The sequence below is a fragment of the Megascapheus bottae genome, chromosome 20 (assembly GCF_031878675.1).
Source record: "Megascapheus bottae isolate mThoBot1 chromosome 20, mThoBot2.hap1, whole genome shotgun sequence".
Classification (NCBI taxonomy): domain Eukaryota; kingdom Metazoa; phylum Chordata; class Mammalia; order Rodentia; family Geomyidae; genus Megascapheus; species Megascapheus bottae.
In genome coordinates, this window is record NC_143528.1 from 3679389 (window position 1) to 3698370 (window position 18982).

At 39.5% G+C, this 18982-nt stretch overlaps 1 protein-coding gene across 1 annotated transcript in view; it reads right to left on the reverse strand.

The window, feature by feature from the left end:
• Adam9 (ADAM metallopeptidase domain 9) overlaps positions 1–18982 on the reverse strand; it is a 93227-nt gene that overhangs the window by 28352 nt on the left and 45893 nt on the right. Inside the window, exons 12-14 of the mRNA XM_090353889.1 lie at positions 16104–16275; positions 7306–7398; positions 4028–4223 (exon numbers count right to left, since the gene is read on the reverse strand). Of these exons, the coding sequence (XP_090210015.1) occupies positions 4028–4223; positions 7306–7398; positions 16104–16275 (461 nt within the window). The remainder of the gene's footprint in view (positions 1–4027; positions 4224–7305; positions 7399–16103; positions 16276–18982) is intronic.

Below are 18982 nucleotides of genomic sequence, written 5' to 3' on the forward strand. Positions count from 1 at the left end.
ATGCTATATGGCGCCTTGAGCAGTTTTTGACAGTTAAATCACAGGACAGACCTTCAGGATGTTAGAGCAAAGCTCTGTGATCCTCTGTGGATAACTACTCTCCTTGGCAGTTAGTAGAAACATTCAGTTATGGGCCCCCAAGTTACTACTGAACATGAGCTACCCATCATAAACTGGGGTGTCATTTGACCTACTAAGTGAAGAAGCTGGCATATGCAACATGAAATGGTATCATACGCAAATGGAAATGACTAGAAACAAGCTGGCCTCAAAGGCACAGATCAATTATATGAAGGAGCCCAACTGCCCACAGTCCTCACTCCTACTGCTCAGCTCTTTCCCTTCTAGCCAGCGTCTATTACTGCAAGGGGAATTCTCTACCATGAGTTGACAGAGGAGAAAAAGAAAATGATGATGAAATTACAAAAGTTCTCCAAATATGCAAGCACTATGGCACTGTAGCTATTTTCTAGGACATCCATAAAGTGTACCTGATTCTTTACTTTGCCTGGAAGAGCAGGTAGACAGATAAGTAATTATATACCCATGGACAGACTGTGGCCAATGGTTTTAATAATCAAGATCGGATGATCCATTCTGTAGACTGTAGGCAGCCTCTTTCTCTAGCCGCCCCTTTCATTGCCCAAAGGGCTCAAAAACAAAGTACCCATAGTGGGAAAGTTAGTGGTTATTCATGAGCTCAGAAGCAACAGCTGACTTGGCTACAGTCACTGTTAAGTGCCAAGTCCATGGCAGCAGAGAACCTAAATGGTAACATTTCCTAAAGGGATCAGCCCAAAGAACCTGGAGGCTTTGTTCTCCACTTTCCACCAAGGAACAGACAGTGTTCATTCTTACTGAAATAGATACTCTGGATATGGATTTGCTGAAAGTCCCTACATGCAAGCTCCTACAAAACTAGCATTTGTACATCTATTAAATTCCTTATCCACCATGACATTCCGAACAGATTCGTTCAAGTTTAAGGAACTCACTTCAGAACAAATGATGGGAGGCAATGAAGCTATGCTAATGGAATTCACTGTGTTAGCAGCCTGCTCCTGTGATCTCAAAGTAGCTGCCTTACAAAATGGTAGAAATGCCATTGAACACCGGCAGTACTTTGAAGGGCTTCAGAAGAATGTATATGCCCTGAATACTTATGCTGATTTCCCCAAAACAGATCCACATATAGGAATCCAGGGGTAAAAACCAAACTGGCAAAACTCATGCCACCCCTGGTAACCCACCAGCAAAACTATGTTCCTTATTGCATGACTTTATGCTCTGCTGGCTTAGAGGTCTTCATTTCAAAGGGAACTATTCTTCTACCAGAAGTTACCGTAAGAGTTGCAACAAACTGGGAAGTAAAGTAAAACATCTAACCATGTTGAGCTCCTCATATTTCAGGCAAAGAAGGAGTTCACTACTCTGACTGGACAGCTGATCCTGACTACCAGACTAAGGGAAAACTTGACTTCCTACAATGTGGTAAAGAGTATGTCTGCAACACTAGAGAACCCTTACAACATTTTTTACTATTTCTTTTCCCACTTCATAAAAATCAATGGAAAACTACAACAATCAAATCAAAATCCCTAAGTATCCAGACCCTTTAATGAATGAAGGGTGAGTCACTCCACCAAGTTAAAAATCACAATGAGTTGAGGTACTTAAGGTAGGCAAAGGGGATATGGAATAGTTAGGTGGCCACATGAACCATTACAGGATGAGAACTGTAATTGTCATGAAATTTTCTCTTTATTTTGGTACAAATATAATGATGATAAAATGTCCTTATTTTCACACAATGGAATTCTATGCTGCCATCAGACAGAATGACATCGCCCCATTTGGAAGGAAACAGAAAGACTTGGAAAAAGTCATATTAAGTGAAGTAAGCCAGATCCAAGGAACATAGGCTCAATGGTTTCTCTCATTTGTAATAATTAGTACACATCTAGGACTCTCCTAGCAGAGGATTACAATAGCACAAAACCTGGATACATAAGGTCATATAGGATGAGGCTAAATGAAAGGACCTCCAGGATATGGAAACAAGAGGTTTATCTTGTATGATTGTTGTTCTTAATGTACTATGTTATTTCTCTTCTCTTTTTGTGTCCTTTGGTTAATCTCATATTGTTACTGTGTCTAACTTTGCTACCTGGCATATTGTAATATACATTTATTTGTTTATTTTGAAATAGGAAAGGGAAGGGGGGAAAACAAGATGATTGGGAGGAGGTGAGGTTAAGGGAAATGGGGATCAAAATATAAGAAGGGATATCAATATGTGAGAAGTGATGTACCTACTATCTGGAAAATATAACTGTAACCCCTCTATACATTACAATAAAAAGTTTTAAATGTCCTTATTTTCTTCCCTCTCATCTATTTATTATATAAAATAACACATATTGACTGACTGTAGGGCAATTTGCGCTGAGGTGAACTTTTAATGTTTTAACCTTTAATTCAGTGGTGTTAGTAAAGCAGATTGTCCTCCTGAGTGTGTCTCATTCAAACTGAGACATCAGCTTCTTTTCTGTCTTTGGAACTGAGCTAAGACACCAGCTCTTCCTGGCTCATGAACTGGGACCACTTCCCCAGACCTAAGAGTTGTAAAGTAAAACTCAGTTTTAAGTAAAACTCAGCCTAGAATGAGATACTCAGGTACTTACCAGTCTCTTTAACTTTGTGAGTCAGTTCAGAGTATGAGGTATCTGTGTGTGTTTATACCTGTACGTGTGTATGTGTACATACATTCGTATTTTATCGGTTCAGTTCTCTGAAGAACTCTGATCAATTCAGAGGATAGACAACACTGAAAAGCAATAGGGGAAGGGAGAGGTGTCCTCTATTCAAACTCCTTCAAACAGATTGAAATTAGCAGAACATTGGGTGGTAAATACATACAAAACTAACCAAATGACAAAGATAGTCAACACTGCTCTAAAACTACAATGAATTCATGCTGGGAAGACACAGAATGAAAATGAACATGGATATGGATGAGAGTTGAGGGCTGAAAACAGAAAAGGACGGAAAACTAATTTTCATCCCTCATAAAAATCAAAACATCTGCCAGGTGCAGTGGCTCACGCCTGTAATCCTAGCTACTCTGAAGGTCTGAGGATCAAGGTTCAAAGCCAGCCTGGGCACTAAAGTCTGTGAGATTCTTATCTCCAATTAACCACTAGGAAACCGGAAGTGGTGCTGTGGCTCCAGAGGTAGGGTAGTAGCCTTGAGCTGAAGAGCTCAGGGACTGTGTCCAGGCCCAGAGTTCAAATCTCACCACTGACAAAAAAAAAATCAAAGCATCAGCATTACCAAAAGATTATGTAAAGACATAGAGCAAATAACAACAAAAAAAGTTAGGTTAAGAATAATAATTAAACTTGTGGCCTCAAAGGATGAGGGAGCTGGGTAGAAATAAGATTTAATTTTCAAAATAAACACTATATAATAAGCTGGTTTTTTAAACTTTAAAAAGAAAAATGTGGGAAAACTAACTGTATATTATATATATATGTATATATATACATATATCACTAAGAAAATATACACCAAAATCATGGTCCATTTAACTAATCAATAACTATAATGTACTACTGACATACATGCTAATATTGATAGATTTCAAAAATATTCTGAGTGAAGGATGAAAGACCAGGTAAATAACCCCACATGATTAAAGCAAGAATATCAAGGGCTAGGGGAAGCAGAGTATTTGCATAACATATATGAAGATCTGCATTTGATTTCCAACATTATACACACAAAAAAGTCAAGAAAACGATAATACCTATGTGAATATATGTACATATTTTATGAGAGTGAAAAAAGATCAACCAAATTTAGACACGAAAATACATAACCATGACTATCACTGTTTGAAAAGAAAGAAGGCAGATATAGCAAGAGAGGGAAAAGACACCATCAATAACATTTGTCTTTCTTTTTCTTTTTTTAAACTAGGAAGAAAAATAGATAAAATCAAAGTGATCGATTGTAAATATCTTACTTGAACCGAAAATGACTTGGCACTGTGCATCGTAGTTCTGGCACATGCCATCATAACAGTAGGCTTTGTTATTCTGGCATGGATATCCATTCTGAATAAAGACATCTGGCTGGCAGAACTGAGAAGAACCATTGCAGTACTCTGGAAGATCACACTCACTGGATTTTCCCCGGCATAAAGAGCCTCCCGGAAGGAACTAGGGTAAAAAGACTCAAATTAAAATTCCTGATGAGAACCATCTCCACCAACTACTTAAAATTTTTAAACTGCAGCATTTTTACATCTTCAAAAGATTCTAACAATAAGACTCAATAACTCAGGAAAAAATGAACAAGGGTCAATAATGGACAATTCATAAACATGACAAATGAACATAAAAAATAAGCTAAAAATGCAGAGTAAATAAAAAAAATGAACACTGTACCTTCCTATACCAACTCAGATTATAGTAATTGCTAGTAACCAATGCTATTCCTTAACCAATGCTATATCTTAGAGATGGTTGCTAACACTGTTGTCAGAAGCATAGATTAGCATACTTGAAGACATAAAACACAGATCAAAACTTTTAAGATGCATATTCTAGCCCAATAATTCCTCTTACATGAAATAACTGGAAGACATTTGAATGTCCACTAGAGAATAACAGAATTGCCATCTTGAAAAAGTTTCTCTGGGAACCCAGGATTAAGTAGTCAAATGGAGTCGAAAGTGGCCTAGTGGTAGAGTGCTCGGCTAGAATGCACGAAGGCCCTGCGTTCAATTCCTTGGTATCATATATACAGATAATGCCAGAAGTGGTACTTGCTAGCTTTGAGGAAGCTCAAGGACACTGCCCAGGCCCTGACTTTAAGCCCCAGGGAAAGAAAGAAAGAAAGAAAGAAAGAAAGAAAGAAAGAAAGGAAGGAAGGAAGGAAGGAAGGAAGGAAGGAAGGAAGGAAGGAAGGAAGGAAGGAAGGAAGGAAGGAAAGAAAGGAAAGAAAGAAAGAAAGAAAGGAAAGAAAGGAGGGAGGGAGGGGGGGGAGGAGAAAATGCAGTCACAGCTTAACACCCACAGGTCACTTTTAGAGGTGTGAGAAAGGAGGGCAGAAAAGTTGGCAGGGAACAGCAAAAGTTTAGGATTCAAGAAGCTAGACGGCCAGGATGCCAAAGGTTACAGGAGCACAGCGCACCACTGCATAGGGAGACAAAGATATGCCACCAACCTATGGCAGTTCAAACAAGTGCAGCACAACTCACAAATGCATAAAGGGAGTGTGCCACTTCCTGGAGAACTCACTACTAAGTCAGTATTAGAGACATGGGCCATCAGCTTGAATTCTGAAGGCCCTTCTCACATAAAAGGCCTTGCTTCTGCAGGAAGCAAAACCCTCATCCCTAGATATAAAACAGTCTTTTGCAATCTATGATAAGTTTATATATCTAATATATTTATATATATAAGAAAAAATTTATCTATTTATTAACCCATAAATATTTGTACTCGTGTATTTATGTACATGTATAAACATAAATATACATTTAGAAATACATATAAATATAGACAAACAAGAAAAATGCAAAAATTCATGCTATATAAAAGCCTGTTTGCCTTAGTCCTTATATTGATTCAAGTGTTTTGACTGGTGTATTTATCTAACTCTATGGTTTTTCTCTTCTGTAAATCAGATAAACACCATTTCCTTTATATTTCCTATATTCTAACACTTAATCTTTGTACTTTGTTTCTCTTCTTCCTTTTCTGTAAAAGCATCCAATCTGAAGCCCATTGTTTGTCTTTTGGTATTCTCTCTGGATCATAATTTCACCTCCATCCCGAATACTCTCCATCTACAGTTCCTTATATCAACAAAGAGAACTCTCCTCTTATACTCTCTCCTGGTTCTGCTTTTCCTTCACTAAATCTTTCTCAGTTACCTGCTAATACATTAGCTGAACATTATGTCTTGTTGTTTTTTTTTTCATTTTTTGCTTTCAACATTTGTTTCTATGTTAATTTTTTTTCTTCTCCATGACCATTGATTTTGTTATGCATGTACGTATGTCCACATATCTACTCATCTCTCCTGACTTTACCTCCCCAGCTCCATAATTTATTCAATATTAACTAATTTTTTTTCTATTCACCTTACTCTCCACCTTCCTATGAACTTCCTTCATAAAGCTTAGCTCCCATTCTTTCCACTACATATAACCCAAAACCAACATTATTCCAGTGGCTCTATCTTCCCTATCTTCTTTCTGCTACCACTTGGTAAAAGTATGTCTTCCTAGGCCGGGAGTTTGACCTAGTGGTTAAAGTGCTTGCCTAGCATGCATGAAGACCTGGGTTCGATTCCTTGGTACCACATACATAGAAAAAAGCCGGAAGTGGTGCTGAGGCTCAAGTGGTAGAGCTCTAGCCTTGAGAAAGTCCAAGGACAGTGCTCAGGCCCTGAGCTCAAGCCCAGGACTGGCAAAAAAAAAAAAAAAAGAATGTCTTCCTAGATCACTAAGATCCACGTTGGATCCTACATTCAGCTAAAAAGATCACAGCAGTATTGATAACTGGTTGTCATTAGAACTTAACAAATGCTGATGGCTTACTACCTGCAATAACCTAGGAACTAAGCTTCCTCAGAATGAATGGAGAGTAGTCCCCACACACACAATGTCTTAAATATTGAAAGCACAGACCCACCTTTCCAATCCATACACTACCACCTGGTCAGGTCATCACTCCATTTTAATGGAGCTGGAAGAAATCAGCAAGTCAGAATGAATATACAAGAGAGAGAAACCAGCCAGGTACCACTGGTTCATGCCAGCAATCCTAGCTACTCAGGAGACTGACATCTAAGGATCACGATTCAAAGCTAGCCCGGACATGAAAGTCCGTGAGACTCTATCTTCAACTAACCACCAGAAAATTGGAAGTGGTACTATGGTTCAAGTGGTAGAGTGCTAGCCTTGAGCTGAAGAGCTCAGGGACAGCACCCAGACCCAGAGTCCAAGCCTCACAACTGACACAGAGAGAGAAAGAGAGGGGGTGAGGGAAGGGAGAGAGAGGGGAGGGAGGGAGGAAGGGAAACACAGAGAGAGAAACAGAGAGAGAGAAGCAGAGAGAGACAGAGAGGCAGAGACAGAGGCAGAGACAGAGGCAGAGACAGATAGAGACAGAGAGATTGAAATCTCCACAAATCCTGGCCTCAGAAGCATAAATCCCAATGAAAGAGGACAAAATTCATGGAGATTTCTTTTCCTATTCTTTTTTTTCCTAAGAGGAAGAAATTCCTTACCCGGCAGTCTCTACAACAGTCACCATAGGCACATTCAGCAAATGATTTCAGCTTACAAGTGCCTGCTTCACAGCATGGATCCAGCTCACACTCCTGAGAACAGAGAAGAGCTGTGAGTAAAGAAATGAGTTATTCGAGCTCATTAATAAGTCCTTTTTTCTTTTCTTAAAATCAGTGAAGCTTCTCCATAAACAACCCCTAAACTAAACTTTTAGATTGATGAGCCTCTGTAGCTACTAGTATGTTGGTCTCAACAGTCAGCCTACATGCCTTAGTCTGATCAGAGTGCTATCAGAGTACTACAGACTGGAGGCTTAATCAACCAATCTCTTCTCTCCTGTGTTATTATCGCAGAATCAGTAGTCTGATTCTTACCATGTGCTACATACAGCCTTTTCAGATGCCATCACTGGGAGAAAATGACTTAAAAAAATATACGAGTGTTGGGCCGGGAGTTTGGCCTAGTGGTTAAAGTGCTTGCCTAGCATGCACGAAGACCCGGGTTCGATTCCTCGGTACCACATACATAGAAAAAAAAAAAGCCGAAGTGGTGCTGAGGCTCAAGTGGTAGAGCTCTAGCCTTGAGAAAGTCCAAGGACAGTGCTCAGGCCCTGAGCTCCAGCCCAGGACTGGCAAAAAAAAATATATATATATATATACACGAGTGTTGACTATTTTTTTTCCAACTTTCTGTCTGCTTACAAACATTTCCTAATTAAAAGTATTAAACTTCATTTCTCTTTTTAATTATCACTGTACATATTTGTATGTACACAATTGTACATATTTATGGGCCAGTATGGTATTTCAACACAAGTATTCAATGTACATTAATCAAACTGAAGTGATGAACTTTTCTATCTCACAATAAAAATTGTAAAATAAGAACTTGCAACATACTAAAAATAAGTCAAAATAAAAAGTGGACATAAATGAAAAAATCTAAACTTTGGAGCTGGGTATAGTGGCACACACCTATAATCCCAGAAATTCAGGAGGCAGAGTTCAAAAGGACTAGGGTTTTTGGACAGCCAAGGAAAAATGCTAGCAAGACGAATCCTCAACTCACAATCCAGGCATTATTGTTCACACTGTAATCCCAGCTACACAGAAGGCACAAGTAGGAAGGTCATGACTAGAAGTGGGCAAAAATTCAATACCTTACCTAAAAAACAACTAATGGGAAAAAAAAAAAGCTGGAAACATGGCTTAAATCATAGAACACCTGCCTAGCAAGCACAAAGCCCTGAGTTCAAATCCTAGTAACATAAAAAAGTAAGTAAAATCATAAAACTTCAGTAAGAGTAGACAAAGAGCTTTTAGCTTAAAAATAAAACATATAATCCATACAAGCACAAGTAGAGTTAATAAAAAATGTACAAATTCTGATTTTTAAAGGATAAAATGAACTATACAACTTGTGTGGTGGGGATGGGAGGGAAAAACTGGGAGAGAATGAAAAAAAGGGGTGACATTGTCCAAAAAGAAATGTACTCATGGCTGAGTGATAGAGAGCTTGCCTAGCATTCATGAAGGCCTGGGTTCGAGTTCTCAGTACCACATAAATATAAAAAACCAGAAGTAGTGCTAAGGCTCAAGTGGTAGCGCTAAACCCAGAGACAGTGTCCAGGTCTTGAGTTCAAGACTGCGGACTAGGGAAAAAAAATAAAAAGAAACTTACATTAACTGTATCCACTGTATATCATGTTTATAACAATAGAAAATTAAAAATAATGTAATTAAGGATAAAGTACAATGTAGACAGAATGTGCTCAAGTCAGAATATTGAAGATATTCTCAAAACTAGTAACAGTTAACCAAACTACTACAATGAGGTAAACAAGTTACCAGACACAGCACAAGATACACAGATGTCAAATACAGACATGAAAACACACAACCAGCATGAAAACTAGGGAAGAGCAACCACAATGAGGCTTTACCTGCAAGATCGCTGATGCTGCAGAATGCAGGCATGAGGTCCCAGTAAGGAGCTGGCTGCGCTGGAGTGCCAGCTCCACAGTGAGAATGGGACACTCGTAAACACTCAGCTCCCTATGAACCACGGCATCCCACTCCTGGTTGGTTGCCCACCAGAGATAAAACTCTAAGGCCACATAAAAGCTATGAGGTGACTATCCACAGAGCTTTACTTGTAACACACACACACACACACACACACACACACACACACACACACACTGGAAACCAATCAAATAGTCATCCACAAATGGATCACAAAGATGGATTTGAGGGGTTTGAAATGAGGGGATGGGATGGGGATGGGGAGTGGGAAGGAACTGTTGGCCAAACTACACATAATCCAGTGCTAAAAACGATGCTGAGTGAAAGAACCAAGATACAAAAATCCATTCCATATTCTTACAATCCTGTGAAATGGTGTTACTATATATACAGTGAAATAAAGCCAAAAAATATAAACCAGTGGCTCATGCCACTAGTTTCTCAGGAAGCTAAGATCTGAGGGTTGTGGTTTAAAAAGCCAGCCTGGGCAGGGTGTGGTGGCTCACACCTGTAATCCTAGCTACTGTGTAGGCTGAGATCTGAGGATCAAGGTTCAAAGACAGCCCAGGCACAAAAGGACTGAGACTCTTATCTCCAATTGACTTCTAGAAACTGGGAAGTGGGGCTGTGGCTCAAGGGTAGGGTGAAGAGCTCAGGGACAACGCCCAGGTCGAGTTCAAGCTCCATGACTCACCAAAAAAAAAAAAAAAAAAGCCAGCCTGGGCAATAAAGTCCCTAAGAGTCTTATGTCTAATTAATCACCAGAAAGCTGGAACTGTGGCTCAAGTAGTTGAAAGTTTTGGCCTCCCAGAACTGGCCAAAAGCTGGGGGAGGAAGAATATGTAACAATCAAACGGTCATACAGGAACTTTTTGTGGGTTGTTTTTTTATCGGTCCAGAGGCTTGAACTCAGGCCTGGTACTGTCCCTGAACTATTTCACTCAAGGCTAGTACTCTAAAAAGTCATTTCACTCTTGTCTATAAGACTTGATACTTTGCTTGTCCTCACAATCATGAAAAGGTAACATGCATGGACTGAAAGAGCCTCGGAGACCCGCACCCAAGGACGCACACACGGACCACTGGATGCAATGAGCAAGAGGGTTTTATTCGGGCATGCTCGGGCTCCCAGGTACACGTGACCTCGAGATCCGCAAGGTTCGGGTCAGTGGCTGAGAGCCCCGAACTGTCCTGGGGCTGGTTTTTTATAGGTCCACACACTCCATTACAGCAGAGCCCGCGCTTCTTTAGCCAATAAGTTTAAAGCATTACAACAAAGTCTGCACGCAGGCAGCCAATAATTTTAGAACAAACCATACAATTTGACCAATCACCATTTAGATAGTGTTTGTGCTAAGTTGCACATCTCTGGCCCCTGGTATGAGGAAACAATCCTTGGTATGAGGAAACAATCCTTGGTATTCAGCAAGATGTGAGCTCTTGCTTTGGAGGGTGAGGGGCTCTTGCTGCAATCCATTTTTACTACTAAGGGAAAAGGGTAGGTTTAGGCTTTACACAAGTTTTTGCCCAGTTATGAAAGGCACGGGCATTAGCAAGACATGCTTACAAACTATTCTATGACCTCCTGGTCAACATAGAAATAGTTTCCAAGCATGATCTTACCTGGAACTTGGTAATAGCCAAAGAATACAAAAGTAAGCTAAGTAACAATCAAAATACGGGAATAGGCTAAATCTCAGGTTTACACCCATCAGGTGGTTGAATGAGATAAGATAAGGATTAGGGAGCTTCCCAAGCTGGGGGAACTGACGGGAAGTTCTCATTCAATTGTCAAGGAGTAGTTTTATGGCCCGCAGGCTCCAATTCCTTAGTTAGCAAAACACCTGGTTATAAGCATGAGCTAAAACTTAGAATGGCAGTCCTATGATTCTGACTTGGGGTCTTTCAGGACCTCTGATGGCCTGTGTCTGGAATGCTCCCTGGAGGCCCATGTCTTAGGCCACTAAGGCAGCAATATTCACTGATCATGTGTTCTCTGACCTCATCAATGGGCTTTACTGATTGAGAGTTGATTAATAGGCTATTCAGAGGAGGGGCCTCGCTGACAAAAACAGATTACTAGGGGAATGATATTTGGTGGATTTTTTTTTTTTTCTTTTTGGTCCATCATGGGGCTTGAACTCTGGGCCTGGGTGCTGTCCCTAAGCTCTTCAGCTCAAGGCTAGTGTCTACTACTTGAGCCACAGTACCACTTACAGTTTTCTGGTAGTTAATTGGAGATGAGTCTCAAGGACTTTCCTGCCTAGGCTAGCTTTGAACCTTGATCCTCAGATCTCAGCCTCTTGAGTAGTTAGGTACCTGGCTTAGAAGAATGATTTTAAAGGGTAAATTTTATTCCCAGACACACTTGTCTTTCCCTTTCTACCTCCTATCCCTCCCTCCTTCTGCTTCCTGGCCATCATAAGATTACTAACCTCAATCCACAATTTCATATGTAATAATTTAAAAAAAAAACCCATATAGCAAAAACAATTCTTAGCAGAAAGAACAGAGAAGGAGGAATTTCAATACCAAACTTCAGAGTCTATTACAGAGATATAGTGACCAAAACAGCTTGGTACTGGCACAAGAACAGGCCTGAAGACCAATGGAATAGAACTGAGGACCCAGATATTAACTCACAGACCTGTGGCCACCTAATCTTTGATAAGGGAGCAAAAAATAAAATAAAATGGAAGAAAGACAGCCTCTTCAACAAGTGGTGCTGGCAGAACTGGTTAAGCACCTGCAGACAACTGAAGTTGGAACCTTCTTTGTCACCCTGCACCAGGATTAACTCCAAATGAATCAAAGACCTTGAGATAAAAGCCCATACACTGAAAACTTTATAAGAAGGAAGAGGAAATACAGTAGGTCTCCTTGGCACAGGTCAAAACTTCTTAATAAGGACCCAGAAACAAATCAGAGAAAGTCTGGGTAAGTAGGACTGCATTAAACTACAGAGATTCTGTATGGCAAAGGACATAGCTAGCAAATTAACTAGAAAGCCTACAGAGTGGGAGAAGATCTTAACTAACCATACAACAGACAAAGGCCTCATATCTAAACTATATCAACAGCTAAAAAACTGAATCACTCCCAAACTAATATCCAAAGAAACAACCATCCCATTAAAAGATGGGCCAAAGACTTAATTAAAGAGAGTCTTCTCTGAAGAAGAAATAAGAATGGCCTATAGACACATGAAGAAATGCTCGACATCTCTGGCCAGAAAAGAAATGCAAATCAAAACAACTCTTAAGATTCCACCTCACTCCAGTTAGAATGGCCATGATCAAGACATCCAATAACAACAGATACTAGCTGGGATGTGGCCAGGAGGGATCACTACTACACTGTTGGTGGGAGTGAAAACTCATTCAACCAGTATGGAAAGCAATATGGCAGTTCCTCAAAAGAGCTCCCCTATGACCCAGCAATTCCACTACTTGGCATTTACCCACTAGTCCAGAAACAAGGACACACTAAAGCCACTAGCACAACAATGTTCATTGCAGCACTATTTACCATAGCAAAGATATGGAACCAACCCAGATGCCCCTCAGTTGATGAGTGGATCAACAAGATGTGGTATTTATACAAATGGAATTCTATGCTGCTGTCAGAAAGAACGACATTGGCCCATTTATAAGGAAATGGAAACACTTAGAAAAAATCATATAAAGTGAAGTAAGCCAGACTCAAAGGAACATAGGCTCAATGGTTTGCCTCATTTGTCATAATCAGTAGAAACCTTGGGCTCTCCTAGCAGAGATTTACAATAGAGCAAAACCTAGATACATAAGGCCATATAGTATGACGCTAAATGAAAGGACCTCCAGGATATAGAAACAAAAGCCATATAATGAGTGATTGTTGTCCTTAATGTACTATGTTATCTCTCATGTCTTTTGCTGTCCCTTGGTTATCTCATATTGTTACAGTATTTCAGCTGGTTATCTGATATATTGGATATATGTGTATTTGGTCATTTGAAATCGGTTAAGGAAGGGGGGAAAACAAGATGAGGGGCGGGATGGGGTGAAGGAAATGGGGACCAAGACATGAGAAAGGGTATCGATGTATGTGAAGTAATGAACCCTCTATCTGGTGAATAGAATGTAACCCTTCTATTAATTACAATAAAAAATATATGTATAAAAAAGATTACTAGCCTCCTCTGCAACAGGCTTCTGGATATTCATCCTCATCTCATGCCAAAGGCAATACAGCCAAATAAGTTTGGAATGAAACCTCTAAATCCTGAGCCAAAATAAACTTTCCCTCTTTTATGGTAACTTCTCTCAGGAATCTTACACAGGAACAGAAAACTGGCTTCTTCCTGAAAAATCAGGCAGCCACAGCTGCCACTTTTCCATCAGTGCCTCCATCCTTTAACCCACCTCCTTCTCCAGCTTCTGCTAAATCTGTTTATCTTTGCTTTCCCTTCTCTGCTTGATTTGGAGATGCTTGAAACTGAGGTTAGAGGATCTCTCCTCCTTCTAATATTCTTAGAAATTAAGGTTTTCTCTAAGTAAACATTGAGTTTTTATTGGCATATTTAATTATACTTTGATAAAGATAGTAATTTTGTTGTTCAAAAATGCTCAGCAAGACAGACACAGTTTTGTAAAAGAATAGAGAACTGAGAAAGAAAATGTGTATAGAAAGTTCATTTAGGATTAAAAGACCATTTTAAATCATTTCACAACTGCCAATAGTGCATAAATTAAATTCATTAAGTGGTGGGATAAAAACCATCCAACTAGCCGGGCCTGGTGGCTCACACCTGCAATCCTAGCTACTCAGGAGGCTAAGATCTGAGGATCAAGGTTCACAGCCAGCCTGGGCACAAAAGGACCTGAGACTCTTATCTCCAGTTAACCAGCTGCAAAATCGGAAGTGAGGCTTGGCTCAAGGGTACCACATTAGCTTTGAGCTGAAGAGCTCAGGGACAGTGTCCAGGCCAAGTTCAAGCCCCATGACCCACAAAAAAATAAATAATAAAATAAAGAAGAAACAGAACAGAATGGAAATGAAACCTTATTTTTTTTTTACCATACATACAAAAATGACACACAAAAATAAGGTGAAAATGGATTGAAGAATTTGAGCCCAGCTCCAGTGGCTCATGATTGTAATCCTAGCTATTCAGGGGGATGACATCTGAGGGGCATGGTTTGAAAACAGCCCACTCAGGAAAGTCAATGAGATTCTCATTTCCAATAAACTACCAAAAAGCTGGAAGCAGAGCTGTGGCTCAAGTGATAGATTGCTATCTTCAGGAAAAAAAAAGAAAAAAAATGATCAGGAGCAGCACCCAGGCTCTAAGTTCAAACCCCAGAACCTACATTTAATTCTGGGGAAGGTGCGAGGGTATACACGTGTATAAGTTTGCTCTCCTCCCCCCCCCCTCACACACACACACACACACACACACACACACACACACACACACACACCAACAATGAAATGTAGACCTAAAACAGTAAAACATCTAGGGAAAAGAAAGACATAGAGTGAAGACTCCATGATACTTACTAGTCTTTGCAATAGTTCTGAAAGTTAAAATGAAGATCACAAGCATAAGCAAAAATAGGCCAGTGAAACTGTAACAACATAAAGTTTCTGTACAGCAAAAGGAGAAAATATTTTCAGACCATATACCTAAAAAGGGTTGACTGTTAAAATTTTATTTTTGTTTTGTTTTGATCTGTCCTGGGTCTTGAACACAGGGCCTGGGCACTGTCCTTGAGCTACCTCAAGGCTACCACTCTACCATTTGAGCCACAGCACTACTTCTGGCTTTTTCTCTGTATGTGGTACCAAGGAATTAACTCCAGGGCTTTGTGTTTCACTAGGCCAAACTCCCAGTTAAGGTATTTTTTTTTTTAATCCTATCAGAAAATAAATGCACTAGTAACTCCATTTTAAAATATGCTAGCAGACATTTATCCGTGGAAGTCACACAAATAACTACCAGGTGTATGAAAAAATGTTCAGTATTAGCAGTGATCACGGAAATATCAACTAAAATATCAATCTAAAGCACAACTGATCTTGCTTTTTCACATCTGTTAATACTGCTCTAAACAACAGTAAAAAGCAAAGTCATAAAGCCAAGACATATGTGCTGGCAAGGATGTGGAGAAATGGGAACCTTTGAACACTCTGGGTGAGAATGCAAAATGCCACTTGAGGAACAGTAGCGAGGCTCCTCAAAAAAATTAAAACCTAACTACCATATGATGCAGAAATCCCATATCTGCTATTTATCTATAACAAAATTAGAATCTCAAACAGACATCTGTTTTCTTGCTTAATTGCAGTGTTATTCACAAACTACCTACAATGCTCAATGAGAGATGAATGAATAAAGAATAGGAAATACACACCCACACCACAGAATACTGTTTGGCCTTTTAAAAGATTTTTATCATTTGCATATAATACAATACAGTGTCCTTAAGTACAATGTGCTGACATAAACTAGTTACAAAAGACATAAACTACTCCACATTTGTCAGATACATAAAATAAATAGAATAGGATGCTACATTTTTCTTTGGGTCTCCAAACAGATGGCACCATTACAGCTATATTCTGAGAAGCTGAAAAATTCCAGGAGCACATCCACTCAGACAAAACAATAATCCCCTCCTTGCGGCTCAAGCTTCCATGAGCTGCTATGCCAGAATTGTCCCAAACCAACCATTTTATTTTTGCAAATCCCATGATAATTTCCTAAAGCAAAAATAAAAACTACAACTCACCTTTGGTGAGCCACAGTCACATTCTTCACCAGGGTCCACCAATTTGTTGCCACAGGATGGGGCACTATAGGCTTCATCCGGCTTTGGTATATTAAGAAGGCAGTTTCCTCCTTTATTTAAAGTTAACTTCTCAAAGTCATCAGCACTGCAACTGCTAAAGTTCCTGGAACCACTACAATAAATATTTTCAAAAAGATTTTGTTATGGAGATTGCAAATTTTGAATAGTGTATGTGTGTGAGAGAAAAAGAGACAGAGATACTAAATACACTGACATTTAAACTCAAGGCCTCATAACTCAGCTTACTTGCTCAGTGGAGCTCCAACTTGAGTCATGTCTCCAGTCTGGCTTTTTGCTGGTTATACTAGAGACTATATCTCATGGACTTTTCTATCTGGCCTGGTTTTGAACCATGATCTTGAAGAGCTAGGATTACAGGCATGAGCCACTGATACCTGACTCATTTTGAAAAAAAAATTTTAAGTCATCTCTTTACCCAATACCATAATCAACAGGGAAATACAAAACAAACCCACACTTGTTCAGTTCTATCTTATCAAGAAAAGGATAAGACTGAGCAAGGGTATGAAGATAGAGAATACTATATTCTGTTGGGAATGCAGACTAGCACAGCCAGTGTGGCAAACAGTGAGACTGAAACTTCTAAAGAAATTAACAACAGAACTATGTATGACTTAGCAATCTCTCCTCTGACACAGACCCAACAGAAATGAATCAACACCTCACACACAAAGGCTTCTGTGTTCTCCTGTTCAGCATTAATCACAATTATCAAGACATGGAAAGGATCTCAGTGTCCACCAATGGGAAGATGGTGTGTGTGTATGTGTGTATGTGTGTATGTGGGTGTGTTGTGGTTTCCATTATATTAGATATACACACATATGTACATACACACACATATATAATGGAATTTTATTCAGTCTTCTAAAAGGAGCCCCAACCATTGCCACAGGAATGGACTTGGAGGATGTTTTAGTAAGTGAAATAAAACACAAAAAGAAAAACATTTCATCATCTTAAAGATAAAACCTTTTAAAAAGTGACACGACGAATATGAGGCAGCAATTATGGTTAAGAGTGGAGGAAATGAGAAAATACAGGTTGAAGATATACTGTATACACCTAAATAAAATAAACAAATCTCAGGATCTAATGTACAATATGAGGACTAGGGTTACTATTATACTGAATTTTCTTGCTAAAAGAGTACATTTTAGAGGGTCAGGAATGTGGCCTAGTGGTAGAGTGCTTGTCTAGCATGCATAAAGACCAGGATTCGGTTTCTAGGTACCACATACACAGAAAAAGCCAGAAGTGGTACTGTGGCTCAAGTGGTAGAGTACTAGCCTTGAAGAATGCCCAAGGACAGTGTTCAGGTCCTGAGTCCAAACCCAGGACTGGCAAAAGGAAAAGAAAATGTAAAAGAGTACATTTTAGATTCTCTTGCACAAAAGAAAAAAAGGGCAAATATGCAGGGTGATGTATATGCTCATCTAACAGACAACAGTAACCCTTTTATCATATATAAAACCATCATGTTATGTCAGGCATAGTGGTATATGCTTATAATCCACCTGGGAGGTGGAAACAAAAGGATTTTCATATTGTACATCAGAAGTATAAATAATAATGACAATTTAATTGATATACACACACCTACAAATCACACACTATCCCCTCTTCCCTCACCCCTGGGGAATTTGGTGCCCTGCAAGAATCTTATTCCTATCAGTTTGAGTCATGGTGGTAGGAGAGCTAGGAGGGAACTGCATGTCACTTAAAAGTTCTTGAGAAGGGGCTCTATCTACAATTGGGTGTTCTAAAGATCCCAACAACTATGAAACAGGTCCTCTTGGTGAGACTCTTGACCTGAGTCAACACATGGCACTCTTGTTTGCTGACAAGCCTCCAGGAAAGTAACAGTCCTAGCTCTAGACAAGTGGAATAAGAGAGCAATATACCTAGAATATTTGGTATTGGTACTATTTTTTTTTTTGGCCAGTCCTGGGGCTTGAACTCAGGACCTGAGTACTGTCCTTGGGCTTTCTCAAGGCTAGAGCTGTACCACTTGAGCCATGGCACCACTTCTGACTTTTTCTATGTCTGTGGTACCAAGGAATAGAACCCAGGTCTTCATGCATGCTAAGCAAGCACTCTACCACTAGGCCAAACTCCCAGCCCTGTTTACTACTTTTGACAACAGTTGGATATGAGATAATGGATGTTTTTAATGGAATGACTAGCAGAGAATTAAAGAAGAAACAATATGAGCAATCAACTGTTATGACAAAAGAACACAAAAAGACAAAATTCTGACTTACGGGAAGAAAAGATCTACCATAAGTTTTGTGACAATAATACAGTTGAGTTAGTATTCTTAATACTTTTTCTTTTTTTCTTTTTTCTGGCAGTACTAGGATTTGAACTGAAGCCCTTGTCCTTGGGAGGCAAGTGCTATACCATTTGAGCCCCACCCTCAATGTCTGTTGGTTTAGCCAACTTACAGCTAGGTTGCTCCAACCTATAGCTTCCCCTATTAGTAGAAAAACCAGGTACAACAACGATGTTCATTGCAGCACTATTTACCATAGCAAAGATATGGAACCAACCCAGATGCCCCTCAGTAGATGAGTGGATCAACAAGATGTGGTATTTATACACAATGAAATTCTATGCTGCTGTCAGAAAGAATGACATCATCCCATGTGTAAGGAAATGGAAACACTTAGAAAAAAATTATATAAAGTGAAGTAAGCCAGACTCAAAGGAACATAGGCTCAATGGTTTCTCTCATTTGTCATAATCAGTAGAAACCTAGGGCTCTCCTAGCAGAGACTTGCAATAGAGCAAAACCT